At 39.5% G+C, this 18124-nt stretch overlaps 1 protein-coding gene across 1 annotated transcript in view; it reads left to right on the top strand.

Annotated features, from left to right (window-relative positions):
- arhgap20b (Rho GTPase activating protein 20b) overlaps positions 1-18124 on the top strand; it is a 91379-nt gene that overhangs the window by 50939 nt on the left and 22316 nt on the right. Inside the window, exons 10-11 of the mRNA XM_036580160.1 lie at positions 7823-7992; positions 13945-14106. Coding sequence (XP_036436053.1) covers positions 7823-7992; positions 13945-14106 — 332 coding nt within the window. The remainder of the gene's footprint in view (positions 1-7822; positions 7993-13944; positions 14107-18124) is intronic.

The following is an 18124-nucleotide window of genomic DNA, read 5'->3' as shown; positions in this document are numbered from 1 at the left end:
TGGAATTTAATCCATTTGTATTCTATTTTTTCACAATTACCTCAGAATAAAGTCGGTCACACCAGTGACTTCAGCTAAAAGCTTCATATGAAATCATGAGCTAAATGAGAAAATCTCTGATAACTGAAAGACACAGTGGATTCACCAAGTGCTTTTCTTCATAGATCCTCAGAAAACAGGTAAAAGGAAGTCGAGTGATGTCATCAGTGTGACTTTCATTTCAAAATAAGAGATTTTTTGTTACGCGGTAACACCAGTGACACGACTCCTGGGGACAACAGCTTTCATTATATATTTTATAATATTTATTTGTTTTCTTTATGTCATTTACATCATATATTTCATGGTCATGTACAGATTATTGCAGTTAAAATGGCAGAAAAACATGTTTTTACATCAAAATATGGCCTCAGCCTTCACACATGACTGTGGGGATGAGCTCTTCTGTCGTGCTTGGAATTCAATATGATTAATTTAGAAAACAAATATTGCTGAATTGATGCCTCAAGAAGGTGTAGTTGTTAAAATAACATTGTTTTAATTTAAAATATAAATAAGTTTTAACCCTAACATGTTTTTGAAGTGTAATATATCTGGAAACGCTAGGGACACAAAAATAAACATTTCTGTAGAATGACTCATATCACAAACATTCTCATGAAGAGAGACAATCTAATAATGTTTCCGAGGAAACCAAACACTTGAGTTTCCAAGGTCACTAACTATCTTTACTGCCCAAATATGAATTCAAACCCAGTGTACAGTGTACAAGACTGTAACATTGCCTATAATGCTGTGTAACTACTATGAATCAAAGAGTTGCAACTCTAATTAAAGCTTCACAGAGCCTCACATAAATACCTGTTTGTTTACAATAACAGAAAATTGGTTCAGCAAGTTATTAGCATCCCTTTTTGCCACTTGTTTGTTTGCTGTTCACAATAGTCACACGCTTTCACACCAGCAATGGAAAGGGTGAGATTAGAGGGGGATGAGAGCAGTAATTCAGAGTTCTGCACTCTGCTTTGGTAAAGAAAATGGTTCTATATAGAACCATGAACACTGACAGAACCCTTTGCGTGATTAAAGGATTCTTTGCATGGTGAAATGGTTCTTCAGATTGATGGAGAACCTGCTGTCGGTGGTTCTTTATAGAATCTTTTTGAAAAGCACCAAAAAGGCTTCTGTAGTTACAATCTTGATATCGTAACCACATACGCTGTTTATTCACATTGCATTTAGTGTATCGTCTTCGGAAAAAAACGAGTTTATACTGTGTTGTTACATGTAATAATATAGTAATAACTACATAATTACAGAATGGGTTACAGCAATGCTTTATGAATGACATTTACAATCTGTATCCACAGTCTTTGCTTCTGATTTCCATCTGCTTGTTTTAGCATCAAAAACAACCACAGAAATTTAGCTGATGAGTCTGTAATTAAACAATCTCTTAATGTAATAAATTAGTAATTACATAATTACAAATGAATTTATTTTGCATTCCTAATGCTTTGCTCTTTGGATTTCTGTTTGTGTCAACACTGAAACATCAGAAATATGTAAATGATGTAAATACTGTAATTCATCATCGTCATCATCATCATCGTTAACCGCTTAGTCCAGATAGCGTCACAGTAGCAGTTGGGGGAGCAGAGAATCTCAGATGACCCTGTCCTCCGCAACTTCCTCCAGCTCATTCCTGAGGACCGCAAGCCACTCCCAGGCCAACTTGGAGATATAATCCCTCCAGCGGGTCCTGGGACGACCCCGGGGTCTTGTTCTGGTAGGCCGTGCCTGGTACACCCCCACTGGGAGGCATCCAGGGGGCATCCGAATCAGATGCCCGAACCACCTCAGCTGGCTCCTCTCAATGCGGCAGAGTAGCAGCTCTACTCCGAGCTCCTCCTGGATGGCCGAGCTCCTCACCCTATCAAGTAGAGTGTAGCCGGCCACCCTGCAAAGAAAGCTCATTTCCGCCGCTTGTATTCGCGATCTCATTCTTTCGGTCATTACCCACAGCTCATGACCACAGGTGAGGGTCAGGATGTAGACCGATTGGTAAACAGAGAGCTTCGTCTTATGGCTCAGCTCCCTCTTCACCACTACAGTCCAGTACAGTGACCTCATTACTGCTGCCGCCTGTCCCAGCCTGTGGTCGATCTCACGATCCCTCTTCCCATCACTTGTGAACAAGACCCCGAGATACTTAAGCCCCTCCACCTGGGGCAAGTCCTTTCCCCTTACCTGGAGTGGGCATGCCATCCTTTTCCAGGCTAAGACCATAGACTTGAAGGTGCTGATCCGCAAACCAATCGCTTCACACTCAGCTGCAAATCCATTGCGCGCTGGATGCGTCCATGTGATCCAGCCAAAAGAACATCATCTGCAAATAGCAGAGACGCCACCCTCTGGCCTCCACACATAATGCCCTCCTGACCCCGGCTACGCCTTGACACCCTGTCCATGAATATCACGAACAGGAGTGGAGACAGGGCACAACCCTGTCCGACTTAATGCCGAGTCTACGAACACAGCTCTCACTCCGGGTGTACAGAGATTGAATGGCCTGGAGTAGTAACCCCGCCACCCCATACCCAGTTGTAAGCCTTCTCCAAATCCACAAAACACATGTAGACTGGGTTGGCAAACTCCCATGCCCCCTCAACAATCTGTGAGAGGGTGAAAAGCCGGTCCATTGTTCCACGGCCAGGGCACAATCCACATTGTTCCTCCTCGATCTGAGGTTCAACTATCGGTCGAAGTCTCCTTTCCAGCACCTTGGCGTAGACTATCTTACTGTAATTAATGAACCTCTAATATAATAATTTAGTAATATCTTCTGGTTCCTTCTGTTCGTTTCATGCCAAAAATATCATAAAGATGCAAATGATGATGTAATGATCCTTTAAATAACTTAATTAAGCAAACATTTAAACCTCTAGAGTTATCACTTAACTATTGGAAGTGTTAGTGAATTATATTTACATTTAACTCCACATGTTTCAATGAACTACAAGTGCATAATAACCAAGACTATTTATTCACCTCTAATGCTGAAGAAAAATGCTTTGTTCCATTGACAGAAACAAAACTGCAACCTACATTTCTGATGGAGACAGAGTTACAGGGCATTAGAGATTGACTGAATTAGAATTTAAGACCAATTGTCTTTATAAGATATTAAAAATAAATCCAAAAAGTCAGCAGCTTAATTATCCTTCAAAGTAAGAGGCTTTGCTCTTCAGACTGAGGGCTGTAGTATTGTGGGTTATCAGCTAGTCTAAGCAGTCTTTTCATCTTCATGCCAGATAATAAGGCACAGTCTCTTTGTTGTCGCTGCAGAATTTGGAGATACTTGAAGAAAATTAACATTTCTGCAGCAAACGCTAGAGGAGCCATGGAGACTGGCTAATACAGATACGAGCTGGATGTGAAGTGTGCATGCTGCAGCTGAAGCACCAAGGATGAAAACTGTTCTGGGTATTATTCAGGGATGGATCATGGTCTTGCTCAGCCTCTGGGCTCCTACATTTCTGAGTCAAGCCAATCTGAGTCACAAAATATACCCCCACACATGGTAGACAACAGTACCCAATCACACATTCTGCAAAATATCCTGTTGGAATTGAAGAACTGTAGCCTATCATGAGCGCTGGATACTAAACGCAACCACTCCATCATTCAGCGTTGATGTAAACCTTTGATCTTGCCACAGACAGAGAGTCAGGAGACCAGGATTTGGAGAAACGATGATGTTTATTCAGAGCACTCTGACCATCTGTGCCACAATCACCCAGTCTAAACAGATGTTTAGACACACAACTCTGTTATTGACGCCCCCCCCAGGACTCTTGGTACCATGGTAAAAGACCCAAGTCAGTGGTCTCGTAGAATTGCATCCTGTTGTAAAGTACAGAGTTGCCTTTCTCAGGGACTCAGATCCTATTTTAAATGTCTCAGTGTTCTGTCCCAGGAAGGCAAAATCCTTCTTGGGGGGTGTCGTTAAGGCAATTAGTTGGAATTGTTCAAACCATGAGAACAGAATGTAGTTGACTTCTTATAAGAATGCTTCAGCATCGATACTGTTTAACAATAAATAACAACTAAAACAAAGAAAAAAATACCAGAAAACTAGAAAATAAAAGTATTCCCAGCAGTATCTCAGTTAAATGCACTTCCTCCATTTGCTCTATCTGCTCTGTCCAGTTAATGCACTAATATTCAACATCAAAGCAACCAATTAGAAAAATGAAACCATATATTGCCCACCGTATAGAGGTTTCTTTGTTGCCTTCCTCCTGTTGTCCAGAACTGGGTCGAAAACCAGGTTCTGTGGCGTTAGACGTGTTTGGTGCTCTTGAGTTCATTTGTTATCTTCGCCAAGCGGGAAAATGAAAGTTCTCTCTGGCAGGTTGTTACTGGCAAAGTTAGAAAAGTCCAACGTGCCATGTAAAAGCTGACCGCAAGTCAAGTACCAGCATTGTTTGGAGCATCTGAGTTGGGCACTTTTCAGATTCACACAGGATCAACTATTTTGCCGAGTTCATATCCAAGTCCGACATAGTTAAAGGGTACATGTGCCTTTTCCATGATGTCACCATTCAGCACATTGTTTGAAATAAACAGAACACCAAAGAGACTGGTCAGGTGGCTGGAGGCATCCAAGTGGTTTTAAAAGCATCTATGATCGCATTAAGTATTTCTATCGGTAACATCTCCATTCCATCAAATGTGACCGCTGGTTCTGAGCTCTCATCCACAGATGTTTTTCGCTTTCTCTTCTGCTGAAGGTGATGTTTGTAGGACTGCGAGACACCTGACTCATTCAAGGCAGCTCTTTCAAAAATCTCCAACAGATCTCGCAGTGCTGCCACAAAGTCCCGCAATGACGAGAAGAGTGACGCCGCTGCGGAGATGCCAGTGTCTGTTTTTTGTAATTGCAAACTCATAGCCTGAAAGCGGTTGAGTATGGTGTCCCAGGGATTTGCCATTAATGCCTCTAAAGAGTCCATTTTGGCACTGAGTGCAGCAGTTTCAGCTTGTTTCTGTGCATAATATTTCCAGAGAACCTTGGATGAATCAGCTCGAGTGCTCCACTGAGTACCTGATAACGTTTCACTGTCAGTTTGGCATCTGTATTACAGAAAACCTTTTCCCATCTGTGTCAAAAAAATATTCAGCTTCTGGGCTACTTCTATCAACAGTGTTTATGCTGGCTAGATTAATGGAACGCACTTCACAGGGTACTTAACAGGGAGTTTTTCATTTTAGGTGCGCCTGTAGCCAAGTTGTACCTTACTGTCAAATTGCTTGTGTTATCATCTGACTGGTTCCGACAGTTCAGAAGCTCTAATTCTAGACTTTTCATCATGTCCAATGGGCTCAAAAGTCAGAAAACATTCAACAACTACTCCAGATTTGTTGACAAGCCTGAATGTGAACGTTAAATGGTCCACATGAAAAATCTGGGGAGTCAGCAGTTGCAGAAATCTTGAATCTCATTTGTTATTGCTTGTTTGGTTCTCTTTCCCATTAATTCGATAGCTCCTATTATCGTGGATAACAAATATGACACTGTGCCTCTTCCTTTCCTGCCAAATTTTTTTTAATGTGCTTAGTGTGGAAGGGATCAAATTGTGGCATTCGTTCCAATATGCCAAAGAAGTTACCTACAAATTCGTTATCCCACCTGAAAGCAAGTCTTGTCTCCGCCAAGAAGTCCATCTATTTGTTTCATCAGGTCAGAATCTATAGAAGCAGTTGATATTGATTTTGCACGATCTTTGCTCTGCACTTCTTTCACAATCTCCTACTCTTATGGAGTGTTTCCAATCACTAGAACCAAACAACACAGGCATTGCATTTGCTTCCAGCCCAGTGAGGTACAGTAACCACAGTCAAGAAACTGTCTGTTTGGCAATCTACACCTGAGTAGTTCATTCACAAAACTTCCTCTTTTACTCATAATTGCAAGGGCCCAGTCTGTGCCGCCAGCCGCCAGCAGAGGGCCATGGTGGTGAGGCACCACAAGTTCAGGGAACTCCAATTATCAGAAGCCCTCAGGCTGATTATTCCCAACCTGGCACACCTGTGGACTCCTCTACTTAAGGCCGTGGCAAACAGCAGCCCTTTGTCACACCTTTGTAAAGGGGTGACCAGTACGGTACTTAGCCCAGGTGGGTATTTGGACAAAAAGGAAAAGGAAAAAAAAAAAATTAGAAAAGAAAAGAGGGCTGGAAAAACAAAAGAGAGAAATTGCCCCTAAACTATTTAAAAGACCAAAAGAAGGCTTGAACAAGAAACGACTCCAAGCCAAACAAAAAGTGTTTGCTTCACAAAGAGCAAACAGGTGAAACATAAAGTCTACATTCCTCTCATCACAGAGGACTTCACTTATCTATCTCAGCCTTTGTTTGACACGCTGCTTTCAGCGTCCCCTTTGTTTGCCTTTTCCCGCCATTTTTTTTCCCATTCAACGAAGTGTTATTCCCGTTTTCGCTACAGTAACTTCTCGGACCGCCAATCAGTACAATGGCGCTTCGAGCCTGACTCTAAACCACCTCGACTCCAATGAGCACAATCACCAAATTCATACTGCATCACCTCAATAAATTAATTTTATCCTTTCTAACAGGTTTTCCTCTTTGCACTTGGGTCTGCTTCCCTGCCCCCTGCTGTCCCATAACAATAATAGCTTCATACCAAACCAAGGCTGAGTATTTTGCAGTCCGGTTTTGGAAGGGGGTCTCTCCTCACTCCTCTTTCACTGAGTATTGATTTGATAATACTGTCAATGATTTGATAGCACCAGGATTGGAATTTGCTGCTCTTGGTCTCACCAATCATCCAAACCATCCAGCTGTTATAGGTAATTTCATTGGTCCTGGATGTTGCTCCACTTGTTGGCCTGCTTTTTGTGGATAGCATTCTTGCCAAACTCTGCCATTTCATTAGCAACATAACTCTGGGAAGGCTGCTCAAAAAATAGTCAATACAAATATTTTTTTAATTAAAATTGTTTCCCTCGCTTTTTTCTGTTTTCATTTTCCTTCTGAATGCACCACTGTTCCAGCGTTTATGATCCATTGTATTTCTGAATGTCTAAAGAAAACAAATGTAGAAGTAAAGGCCTCTGAACAACAGACAATCTCTGGCTGGAGACAAAGCACCAACATTTTTTGTTGTTTGGTTTAATTTTGATTTCAATGGCTTTTGTCTGTACATAATAATACAAAAAATGTAGCCCTGAAACTACAAAACAGTCAGAATATCAATTGACATTACACATTTTATTCAAAAGTAAGGAACCAATTTTATTTCAAATGATTTTATTGTACATTAAAATTTACAACAGGTAGTTTTACTTGCTTTGGGTAGAGCAGCAAGCTATTCAATGATCAATAATATGCTGTAATTATCTATTTCCAGTAATTTGTTTTTATCAAAACATCATTCTGGGTGTTAGTTTTGAACCTTATGCTTAATTTTATTAGAGCTTCATTCTGGATATTAATTTAATTAAAACTTCATTTTTGACATTCATTTTATTAGAAGTTCTTTCTGGATATTCATTTTATCAGAACTGCATTCTGGAAGTTATTTTTATTAGAACTTTATTCTGGATATTAAATTTATTAGAACTTTATTCTGGAAGTTAATTTTATTAGAACTTGATTCTGGATATTAATTTTATTTAACTTTATTTAATTTAACTTCATTTTAGATAGGGCAGTTTTTTACATTGTTGAAAACAGGGATTTGTTGATTTGTTGAAGGTTATTACAAAAAAATGGTAAATGTTATTTTTTGGTTGCAGGTTCTTCTCTGAAGCACAAGAGGAAAAGATCTCTGATTGGTTGGGCTCTGAGAAGGGGATACAACAGCCAATCAGAAGAAAAGAACGACTCTGACTCTGCCTCCAACAAGCTGTTTGGCCAGCCACTGGCTTCAGTTTGTCAGGATGGAAATCTGCCCAAACCAATCATGGTGAGGACCTCAGGACACTCTTAAAAACAATGGCTGTTGAAGCGTTCTTTAGAAAAAGGAATGGTTGCATTTAGAACCATAAGTTCTACATAGAACCATTTGAGACTTTGGATGGTGAAAATGTCTTCAGATTCATGGAGAATGTGTTGTTTTTGGTTTATATAGCACCAAAAAGGGTTCATCTGTTGTTTTAAGCTTGACATTGTAACTATAGAAAAACCCTTTTTGGTGCTAAAACCATTTTCAAAAAGGTTCTGCATAGAACCTTATACGTGTTGTATAATCAGAAATGCATTGTGTTGTATAGTCTCCATCAATCTGAAGAACAATTTCATCACGCAAAGAACCATTTAAGGATGAAATGATTCTATGTAGAACCATTGCTTTTACTAAAGAAGAACCTTTTTTCTAAGAGAGTAACTTTAACTGACCATTTCCATTCTTTTCATTTATGATTGCTACAATTGGTCATTTCGTTGTAAGGAATGGTTCAGTCAGAAATGCTAATGTTGCTAATTAATGAATGAAAGATTAGCATTCTAGAAATTAGACCGTATTCATAGGTAGCCACATTAGCATGTTTGGATAAGCTATTGCTCTGAGCGTTTTGCGAGTTCGGACTGTGACTTCAACATGTGGAACATGAAGAACGGTTGATTGACAACTTGGGCTGGAGTTCTGGGCAGTTTCACCCGAATCTAGAAAGCTGGACCCGCCTTTTATATGCACTGTGGTGGGACTAATATAAGACTGAGGAACTGGGAGGAAATGAGGCGATGGTGGGGATCATAAAAACTTCATCATGAAAGGTAGGGGTGGAAATTTATAGAGCATTCAATTGGAAAGAGGGAGGCTTTAGGCACGGTCCCCCACCTAAATCTCAGTTATTCCAAAACTCCATTTAAAGTAGGTTTTACTGTCTGTTGAAAGTGATGTTCAATAAAGAAAAACAGGTATTTGCTCTTTCCTCCACTTGCCCATGGTGTATTATACCTCAGCCACCTTTAAATCTGTAATGGAAATCCTGAATCTGTGCTCTTAAAAAACCCATATCTCAAATCTTCACTGCTGTATTCATACATCCACCTACTCAGCTTATATTACAGAGCAACCACAACAGATTGAGCACAGCGGCAAAGAACTCAGGAAAAAATAAAAGAGAGAAAATTGTAGAGTACAGATCCATTAAATTTTTCAAGGACAACCAGTACATACATGACTCACGTGATGAACTGTTGCTTCACATGCTCGGCTGCTTTGCTTGCTGCCCTCCACTTGTGTTCTGGTGCAAGTACGCTGGCGCAATAGCTGCAATTAATACCATGAAGTATTTTTTTATTTGTTTTGTATTGTCTGTGTGCATGTTTTGATGTTTTCTTGCTGACTCAGCTGCTTGAGTGGTGTTGCGTCGCTACTTCAGAGCTGCCTGGACCAGCCACTTGAATGACATTGTATGGTAACTATGACGTCCCTCAAGGGCCAAATGCTTGAGAGACGCTGTATGGTAGCTCTGAGGTTGCCTGGGCCGGTCATTGGAGGGATGCTGTATGGTAGCTAAAGGCTGGATGGACTGGCTGCTTGAATGATGTTGTACTGCAACTATAAATTTGCCTTGGTCAGCCACTTCAGTTGATCAACATCACAGCTATGTGGCTGCCTGGACCCGCCACTTTAGTGATGCTGTATTGTAGCTGTGAGGCTGCCTGGGTTGGTCACTTGAGGGATGCTATATGGTAGCTACAAGGCTTCCTGGGCCGGTCACTTGTGGGATGCTCTGTGGTAGCTACGAGGCTGACTGGACTGAATGCTTTAGAGATGCTGTATGGTAACTGTGACGCTGCCTGGGCAGAATGCTTGAGGGATGTTTTGTGGTCGCTGCAAATCTGCTTGGACCAGCTGTCTGAGGGATGCTGTATGGTAGCTATGTGGCTGCTTGGACCGGCCACTTGAATGACATTGTATAGCAACTATAAATTTTCCTTGGTCGGCCACTTGAGTGGATCAACATTGCAGCTATGTGGCTGCCTGGACCCGCCACTTTAGTGATGCTGTATTGTAATTGTGAGGCTGCCTGGGCCAGTCACTTGAGGGATGCTATATGGTAGCTACGAGGCTGCCTCAGCTGGTCACTTGAGGGATGCTATATGGTAGCTACAAGGCTTCCTGGGCAGGGCACTTGAGGGATACTGCATGGTAGCTCTGAGGCTTGATAGGCCAAATACATGAGGGATGCTGTGCGGTAGCTACAAGGCTGCCTCGGGTCGACGCTTGAGGAACACTATATTGTAGCTATGAAGCTGCCTGGGCTGAATGCTTGATGGACAGTGTATGATAGCCACAAAGCTGCCTGGACTGAATGCTTGAGAGACAATGTGTGGTAGCCACAAAGCTGCCTGGACCAGCTGTTTGAATGAAGTTGCTTTGCTGCTACACAGCTGCCTAGACTGACCACTTGAATGACGTTGTATGGCAACTAAAAGGTTACCTTGGCTGGCCGCTTGAGTGACTCAACATTACAGCTCTGTGGCTGCCTAGACTCGCCACGCTGTATTGTGATATAAGGTGATGCTGTATTGTAGATATAAGGCTGTCTGGGCTGGTCGCTTGAGGGACACTGTATGGTATCTATGAGGCTGCCTGGGCCGAATGCTTGAGGGACGCTGTATGGTAGCTACGAGGCTGCCTGGGCAGAAAGTCTGAAGGTCGCTGTATGGTAGCCGTGAAGTTCCTGGGCAGAATACCTAAGGGAACCTGTATGGTAGCTATTAGACTGCCAGGGCCAGTCATTTGAGGGACGTTGTATGGACACTATGAGGCTGCCTGGGCCGAATGCTTGAGGGATGCTGTGTGGTAGCTACAAAGCTTCTTGGACCAGCTGCTTGAATGACGTTGCATGGCAACTATAAGGTTGCCTTGACTGGCAGCTTAAGTGACTCAACATCGCAGCTATGTGGCTACCGGGACCTGCCACTTTAGTGATGCTGTACTGTAGCTATGAGGCTGCCTGGGCCGGTTGCTTGAGGGACGCTGCATGGTTGCTACAAGGCTGACTGGACTGAACCCTTGAGGGATGCTGTATGGCAGCTACGAGGATGCCTGGGAGGAACATTTGAGGGACGTTGTATGATAGCCTATAGGCTGCCTGGGCCAGTCACTTGAGGGAGGCTGTGTGCTTAAGATATGCTGTATGGTAGCCACAAGGCTGCCTTGACCTGACGCTTTAGTGATGCTGCATGGATTACAGCTGTGTTCTCCATATGAACCAAGAAAACACATTCAGTGATGTTGAAGTCTGGACTCTGGACTGGCCAGTCCTTTGTTCTGAGTACAGCAGCAGCTTCTCAGTTTTGTAAATATGTCTTGATCTTGACATCATTATCATGCAATAGAATGAATTGTTTGTGACAGTAGCATTTTTTGATGAAGTAAATCCTTTGAGTTTTAATTTGCAAAGCATAAAGATCTAAACCATTATAAGAATCTCGGTGAAGCAAAAAATAATAGACAATACTACATGTATCATCACAGTTACACTCACTGATAGAGCTTATAGCCTTTATACACAAACACAGCAATGACCTTCTATGGGACATTCTCACTCAGCTGAAGCCCGATTTACATTTCGAGCCACGATGCCACCACAAGTGACACAAATCTGACAGTTTTGACACATTTTTCCAAAGGTCACTGAGCTGAGCTGTGATTGGCTGCCTGAAAGGATGGCACAATTTCAATGTCATGGAGAACGTACCAGTACAGACTACCAATTATTTGAAATGGGCGCATATAACTTATTGTCTGTTCCTCATTCTAAAGTTAAGCATTAGTCTCTTTTTCATTGAACACATCTCCAGTGCAGCCCACAAGTTTTTGGACAGAAACACATTTTTTTACTTTACTGAACTGGAAATTATACACTAGCTGGGTTCCTATCTGAGTATTTTGACATACTGAAAAAAAAGACTATGAAATGAAAAATATCAAATAAAATTGGTGAAATAAAAAAACAAAAAAACAAAAAGGTTATCCACTTTACCGAAGTAGAAACATTTTTAGGGGAATAAAAAATGCATTTGCTAACTAAGTAATGAAAAATATGAATAAAAGTCATGAGTGATCAGCTTTTTCTGTTTTTTTTTTTATGTACGAATTCTGAGTTGCATGTGATAAAATTAAAACTTAGCTTTGTCTAATCAAAGGGCATGAACAGAAAGGTGATATTATATACAGATATTTGAAAAGGGGTGATCTAATTACATATTTGGTTGAAAATAACACTTTTCCTACAGAGAACAAAGTTAAACTTGCCATATTTCTGCAAACTTTCATGTGCTATAACTTTTGCACAGGCTGCATTTTATATAGGTTTTCCCCAATGTGTTAAACTCAGCCAATAAACAGTAAGTATAGAGGAATATGTGTTAATTTATTTCCACTGTGAAAAATCAACAAACTGTAGAGTTTGACTAGGGGTGCCCAAACTTTTGCTTATGACAGCCTCAGTACTGTGGAGCATCCTGACCAATCGTGGATGTATCTAAAATAAAGACAATGGTTCTATATAGAACCATGAACCCTCAAAGAACTATTTGCATGCTTAAATGACTCTTTCTCTGGTCAGATGGCCCTTCAGATTGATGATGTATATGGTTCTATATAGAACCTTTTTAAAAATGGTTTCACATGTCATCAAAAAGGGTTCTACTATTGTTACGATGTCAAGCTTGTGACAATAGCAGAACCTTTTTGGTGCTACATAGAACCCTTTTCAAAAAGCTTCCATATAGAGCCATCTACAGCACATTCTCTATGCAAAATTCTCGATGTAAAGAACCCTTTAATCACATAAAGGGTTTGCTGAGTGTTCATAATTCTATGTAGAACCATTTTTGTTACAAAGGACCAGTAAAGAACCGTAGTGTACAGTGTATAAAATTTGCAGTATGGTTAGTGGAGCACTATGGGAGACCATAGAAACTCGAAGATGGTGCTCCAAGGGTTCTTTAGTAAATTGGTTATGCACTGAACCATGAACACTCAAAGAACCCTTTGCATGATTAAAGGGTTCTTTGCATCATGACCAGGTTCCTTAGATAGAGAATGTGCTGTAAATGCTTCTGCATAGAACCTTTTAGAAAAGGGTTCTATATAGCACCAAAATAGATTCTTTTTGTATCAAGCTTCACATTGTAACAATAGAAGAACCCTTTTTGGTGCTATGTAGAACCACATACAGCACATTCACGATCAATCTGAAGAACAATTTCACCATGAATTGAACCATTGAAGCATGCAAGTGGTTCTTTAAGTGGTCATGGCTCTATACGGAACCATTTTCTTTACTAAAGAACAGTGCGGAACCGTGAATTCCTGCTTAAATCCTCTTCTAATCTCACCCTTTCCATTGCTGGAGGGATAATTAGCTCTATTTTTATCTGGGCACATTTTCTCACTTCTTTTTTATTCCTTTTGCAACCTCCTGACACCAAGTCCAAATATCACAGTGTTCAGCTCAAAATATCACAATGTGACTTTTCCCCACTCTCGTTCAGCACTGATATGTACTGTAGTGGCTAATCAATTCCACTGTACTGATGCTCCCACATTTACAAGAGCATTAACAGCTGGCCTGAAGTTGTCAGAGGTTTAAAGGGCGCGAGGCACACCAGATGTCAGATGATGCTTTTGGGTTGACAGTTTCAGGTATGAATTAGGCCTAAAGGCTAATGAGATACGACTTATTTTCATATGCGTTAGTGGAGGTGCTGTCATTCAGCAGGGCTCTGCCCTCAATGCTGCATTCATTCCACGGCGAAGGTCAAATGAATTATTTAATCATGTGAGCTTGAATGAGGCTCAGTACTGTAACTCATTTTCATTCTTAAAATCGCCTTTGATGGCGTGTATGATGTGTGGATTTCATATTATAATGCTATGCATGTGTGTGTACAGGATATACTGTGTGTGCTGTACCATGAGGGTCCTAAAACTCTCGGAATATTCCGGCGCTCTGCAAATGCCAAAAGTTGCCGGGTCCTGAAGGAGCGACTGAACTCCGGACATCACGTTCCGCTGCATGGAGAATCCGTATTCACAGCGGCGTCCCTCCTCACTGTGAGAACCAGATCAGCCTCTTCACACTTAATCCGGATTTAGAATCCAGATTCACAATCTAAATTTAGACTTAGTCACTTTATCCATAATGTCACTTAATTCATATTTACATTTCACAGTATACACATATATAATGTGTAATCCAGATTAGTTATTTTTGATTTATACATGGTAATTTGTATCATGTAGTCTAGGTTGACACTTAATCCGAATTCACACTGAATCCAAAGTTACACTTAATTTAAAAGTATGCATGACACAAATGACCATGTATTCCAGATTCACACTTATCCAGATTTCCACTCGATCCAAACTCACATTTCAATATGGAATCATGCATAGCCATATTCACACGCAGTCCAGATTCACTATTAGTCAAGATTCACACTTTGCTCAGATTCACACTTGGTCCTGATTTACACTTAATTTAAAAGTACACTTGATGCAAATGACCATGTAGTCCAGACTAACACTTAATACACCTTCACACTTAATCCAGATCCACACTTGATCCAAATTCACATTTTAATATGGAATCATGCATATACAAGGTTCAAACTTAGTCCAGATTCACTATTAGTCAAGATTCACACTTTGCTCAGATTCACACTTGGTCCAGATTTATATTTAATCCAGATTTACACGATCACACTTAATCCAAATTCATGTTTAGATTTATTATAGCTTGGAGGTCATCACATTATTAAAAATAAATTTTTAGATTGGAGTATTTATTAAAATTAATTCACTATTTTAAGATTTATTCTTCAGGAGAAAGAAACAGGAGTACAATTTCTAAAATAGTTACAGAGTAATGAATTGTCATCAATAACGAAATAAAAAAAATCTCCTGAAGAAAGATGTTTAGAAAATTTACTTGTTTTGTTGGTAACACTTTCTATGAATGCCACGTTTGTAAGCATCTATAAACACATTTGTAACATGTTATAATGTATTCATAAGACATTATAAACATGGTTATAAATATTTATAAAAAAGAAATTCACTGAATTACACTTAATAGCCATGTTTATTATACATTATGAATTGTTAATATAATGCATTATAAGTAGTGTTAATAACATGTTATAATGTCAGTGCCAAAGACATCAGTCCCAGCTTGGAGAGCATAAAGTAAAGACAGTAACACTTTCTATGAATGTCGCATTTGTAAGCATCTATAAACACACTTATAACATGTTATAATGTATTCATAAGTCATTAGAAACATGGTTATAAATATTTATAAAAAATGAGTTACACTGAATTACACTTTATAGCCATGTTTATCATACATTATGAATTGTTTATATAATGCATTATAAGTAGTGTTAATAACATGTTATAATGTCAGTGCCAAAGAAGTCAGTCCCAGCTTGGAGAGCGTAAAGTAAAGACAAATACCAAGCTAATGGTGGTGAACATTACCTTTCCCACATTGGGTAAAACACTGATGGCAGCTCTAGTTTAAACTCTGACACTTGAAGCCTGTAATGTGCTTTACTGTGAATGTTTTAGTGTTTCAGTAAATCCTTCAGTAAATACTTCAACTTGAAGCCTCACTCTGAACACTGGAGGAGGCTTTAGTACAGTACGCTTCACTTTACTTAGAGTGGACAAATACAACTTATGAGCTCTTATAATTTGTTATGATCAGTACTTATAATGTATTATGATAACAGTTCATAATGCATAATAAACATGGCTATAATGTATAATGCATTTTTATAAATATCTATAGCTATGTTTATAATGTCTTATGAATGCATTATAACATGTTACGAATGTGTTTATAGATGCTTACAAAGGTGACATTCATAGAAAGTGTTACCAAATTAACTACACTGAATTACACTTAATAGCTATGTTTATCATACATTATGAATTGTTAATATAATGCATTATAAGTAGTGTTAATAACATGTTATACTGTCAGTGCCAAAGACGTCAGTCCCTGCTTGAAGACGAATACAAAGTTTATTTAAGCCCTGAGATTTCCAGTATTAGTTATTTCTCACTGCTGGTGCTGTTAGAGCTGCATCTTCAGTGCTTCAGTCCTGAACATTCAGATGCTCCAAACAGGCTGTCCAGCCTAGAATTACTGCTACAATGTGCTTTTCTTACCCAGCGCTCTCACTTTAAAGGTTACATTACATCACAGCAAACCAAGTACCCATCAGCCCCTCCCCTGACCCTCCTCTGACATCACACTGAGCGTGGAGTTACTGTGGAGTGAAGGCCTAATGAGGGAGAGGCGAGATAGTAGAGCGCTGTCATTGTAATTTGTTCCCTCAGTGGTTCTAACATCAAGCGCTAGAACCCTTCACTCTGTAACACAACTTACATTACATACAGTATTGCCCATTTCTGCTCGCATTCTATTGGATATGCAGTGTTAAGTTAGTGCCAAGCTAACGGTGGTGTACATTGACTTTCCCACGTTGGGTAAAAGCACTAGTTTGAACTCTGACATTTGAAGCCTGTAATGTGCTTTACTGTTTGTGTTTTAGTGTTTCAGTAAATTCTCCAGTAAATACTTCAACTTGAAGCCTCACTCTTAACACTGGAATCTGGACTTAGAGCAGATAAATACAGCCTACGAGCTCTTATAATTTGTTATGAACAGTACTTAAAATGCATGATGTTAACAATTCATAATGTATAATAAGCATGGCTATAACATGTAATGCATTTTTATAAATATTTGTAGCCATGTTTATGATGCCTTACGAATACATTATAACATGTTATGAATGTGTTCATAGATGCTTACAAATGTGACATTCATAGAAAGTCTTACCGTTACACATTACAAACACTTTATCAGTCAGCTTCAGTCTTTTTTACATCATTGTCGCTTTAGTAGTCCTAGTTTTAGTCTCTTCTCAATTTTGCAAAGATTCATTTTCTCTAATGGTTGAGCTTCCATATTGAAAAAAAAAAGGTAATTATGATTTTGTTCCTGAACGCAGCCTGACGTCACTTGACCTTGTCAGGGTTTAATTCATGCTGTTATTTATAGCATAAAGATGGGCTGCAGCGAGTTGCCAGTCAGGCAGTGAATCACTATATTTTAGCACTGACACATCTTCACTCTTTAGCAAATGACACATTTTTGTATTTGTCATTTAGATAAATTAGAGCCACTTTCACTGCAAAAAGTAGCACAAAAAACATATATTTGAACATTTTTCTTACTTTCTTGATTAAAAAAAAATAGTGAAGTAGTATAAACTGTGGAAAAGCACATATTTCCATCAGAAATATTAGAAATCTGAGAAGTTGTGCTATTAATACCCCGTCTACCAACTCTTGATTAGTTCAGATGCCTTAATGATGACACATTCCACTACTTAACAGTATGATTACATACAATTTTACATTTAAAACTTTTCTATTTCTGTTTATTTTAGACACAAATTTCAAGAATGTAAGCATAAATGTATGCATAAACATGGTTTTTAATTTCTTTGAACTGTTTTATCTTTGTTTATCTTAACCCAATTTTATTAACATGTTTTGTGCTAAAAATCCCAATTCCAAAAAAGGGATAGTGTATAAAAAACAAACAAACAAACAAACAAACAAACAAAAAAACAGGAAGCAATGATTACTAATTCCAGTTTGACCTGAATTAAATTGAAAATGAGAAACACAATATTTGATCGTCAATCTTATGAAGTTCATTACTTTTTTGTAAATAGATGCTCACTCCAAACTGGATGCCTTCAACACATTCCAAAACTATTTGGGACAAGAGGATGTTTACCACTCTGTTACATCACCTTTCCCTTTAACAGCACTTGATGATCTTTTTGGGACTGAAGACACAAACTGATCCAGTTTTTGAAGCAGATCACACGCAGAATATTTCTTGGTGTTGTCTTGCAGAAAAAACATGAAAGTCCCTGAAAATGATCGCATCTAGAAGGCAGCATATGTTGCTCCAAAATGTGTTCAGTGTTAACGGTGCTTCCACAGATTTTCATGTTGCCCACTCATACCGCCCCCCCACACC

Source organism: Colossoma macropomum, unplaced genomic scaffold (assembly GCF_904425465.1).
Source record: "Colossoma macropomum unplaced genomic scaffold, Colossoma_macropomum, whole genome shotgun sequence".
Lineage (NCBI taxonomy): Eukaryota > Metazoa > Chordata > Actinopteri > Characiformes > Serrasalmidae > Colossoma > Colossoma macropomum.
This window is presented reverse-complemented; position numbering and strand designations above follow the sequence as displayed.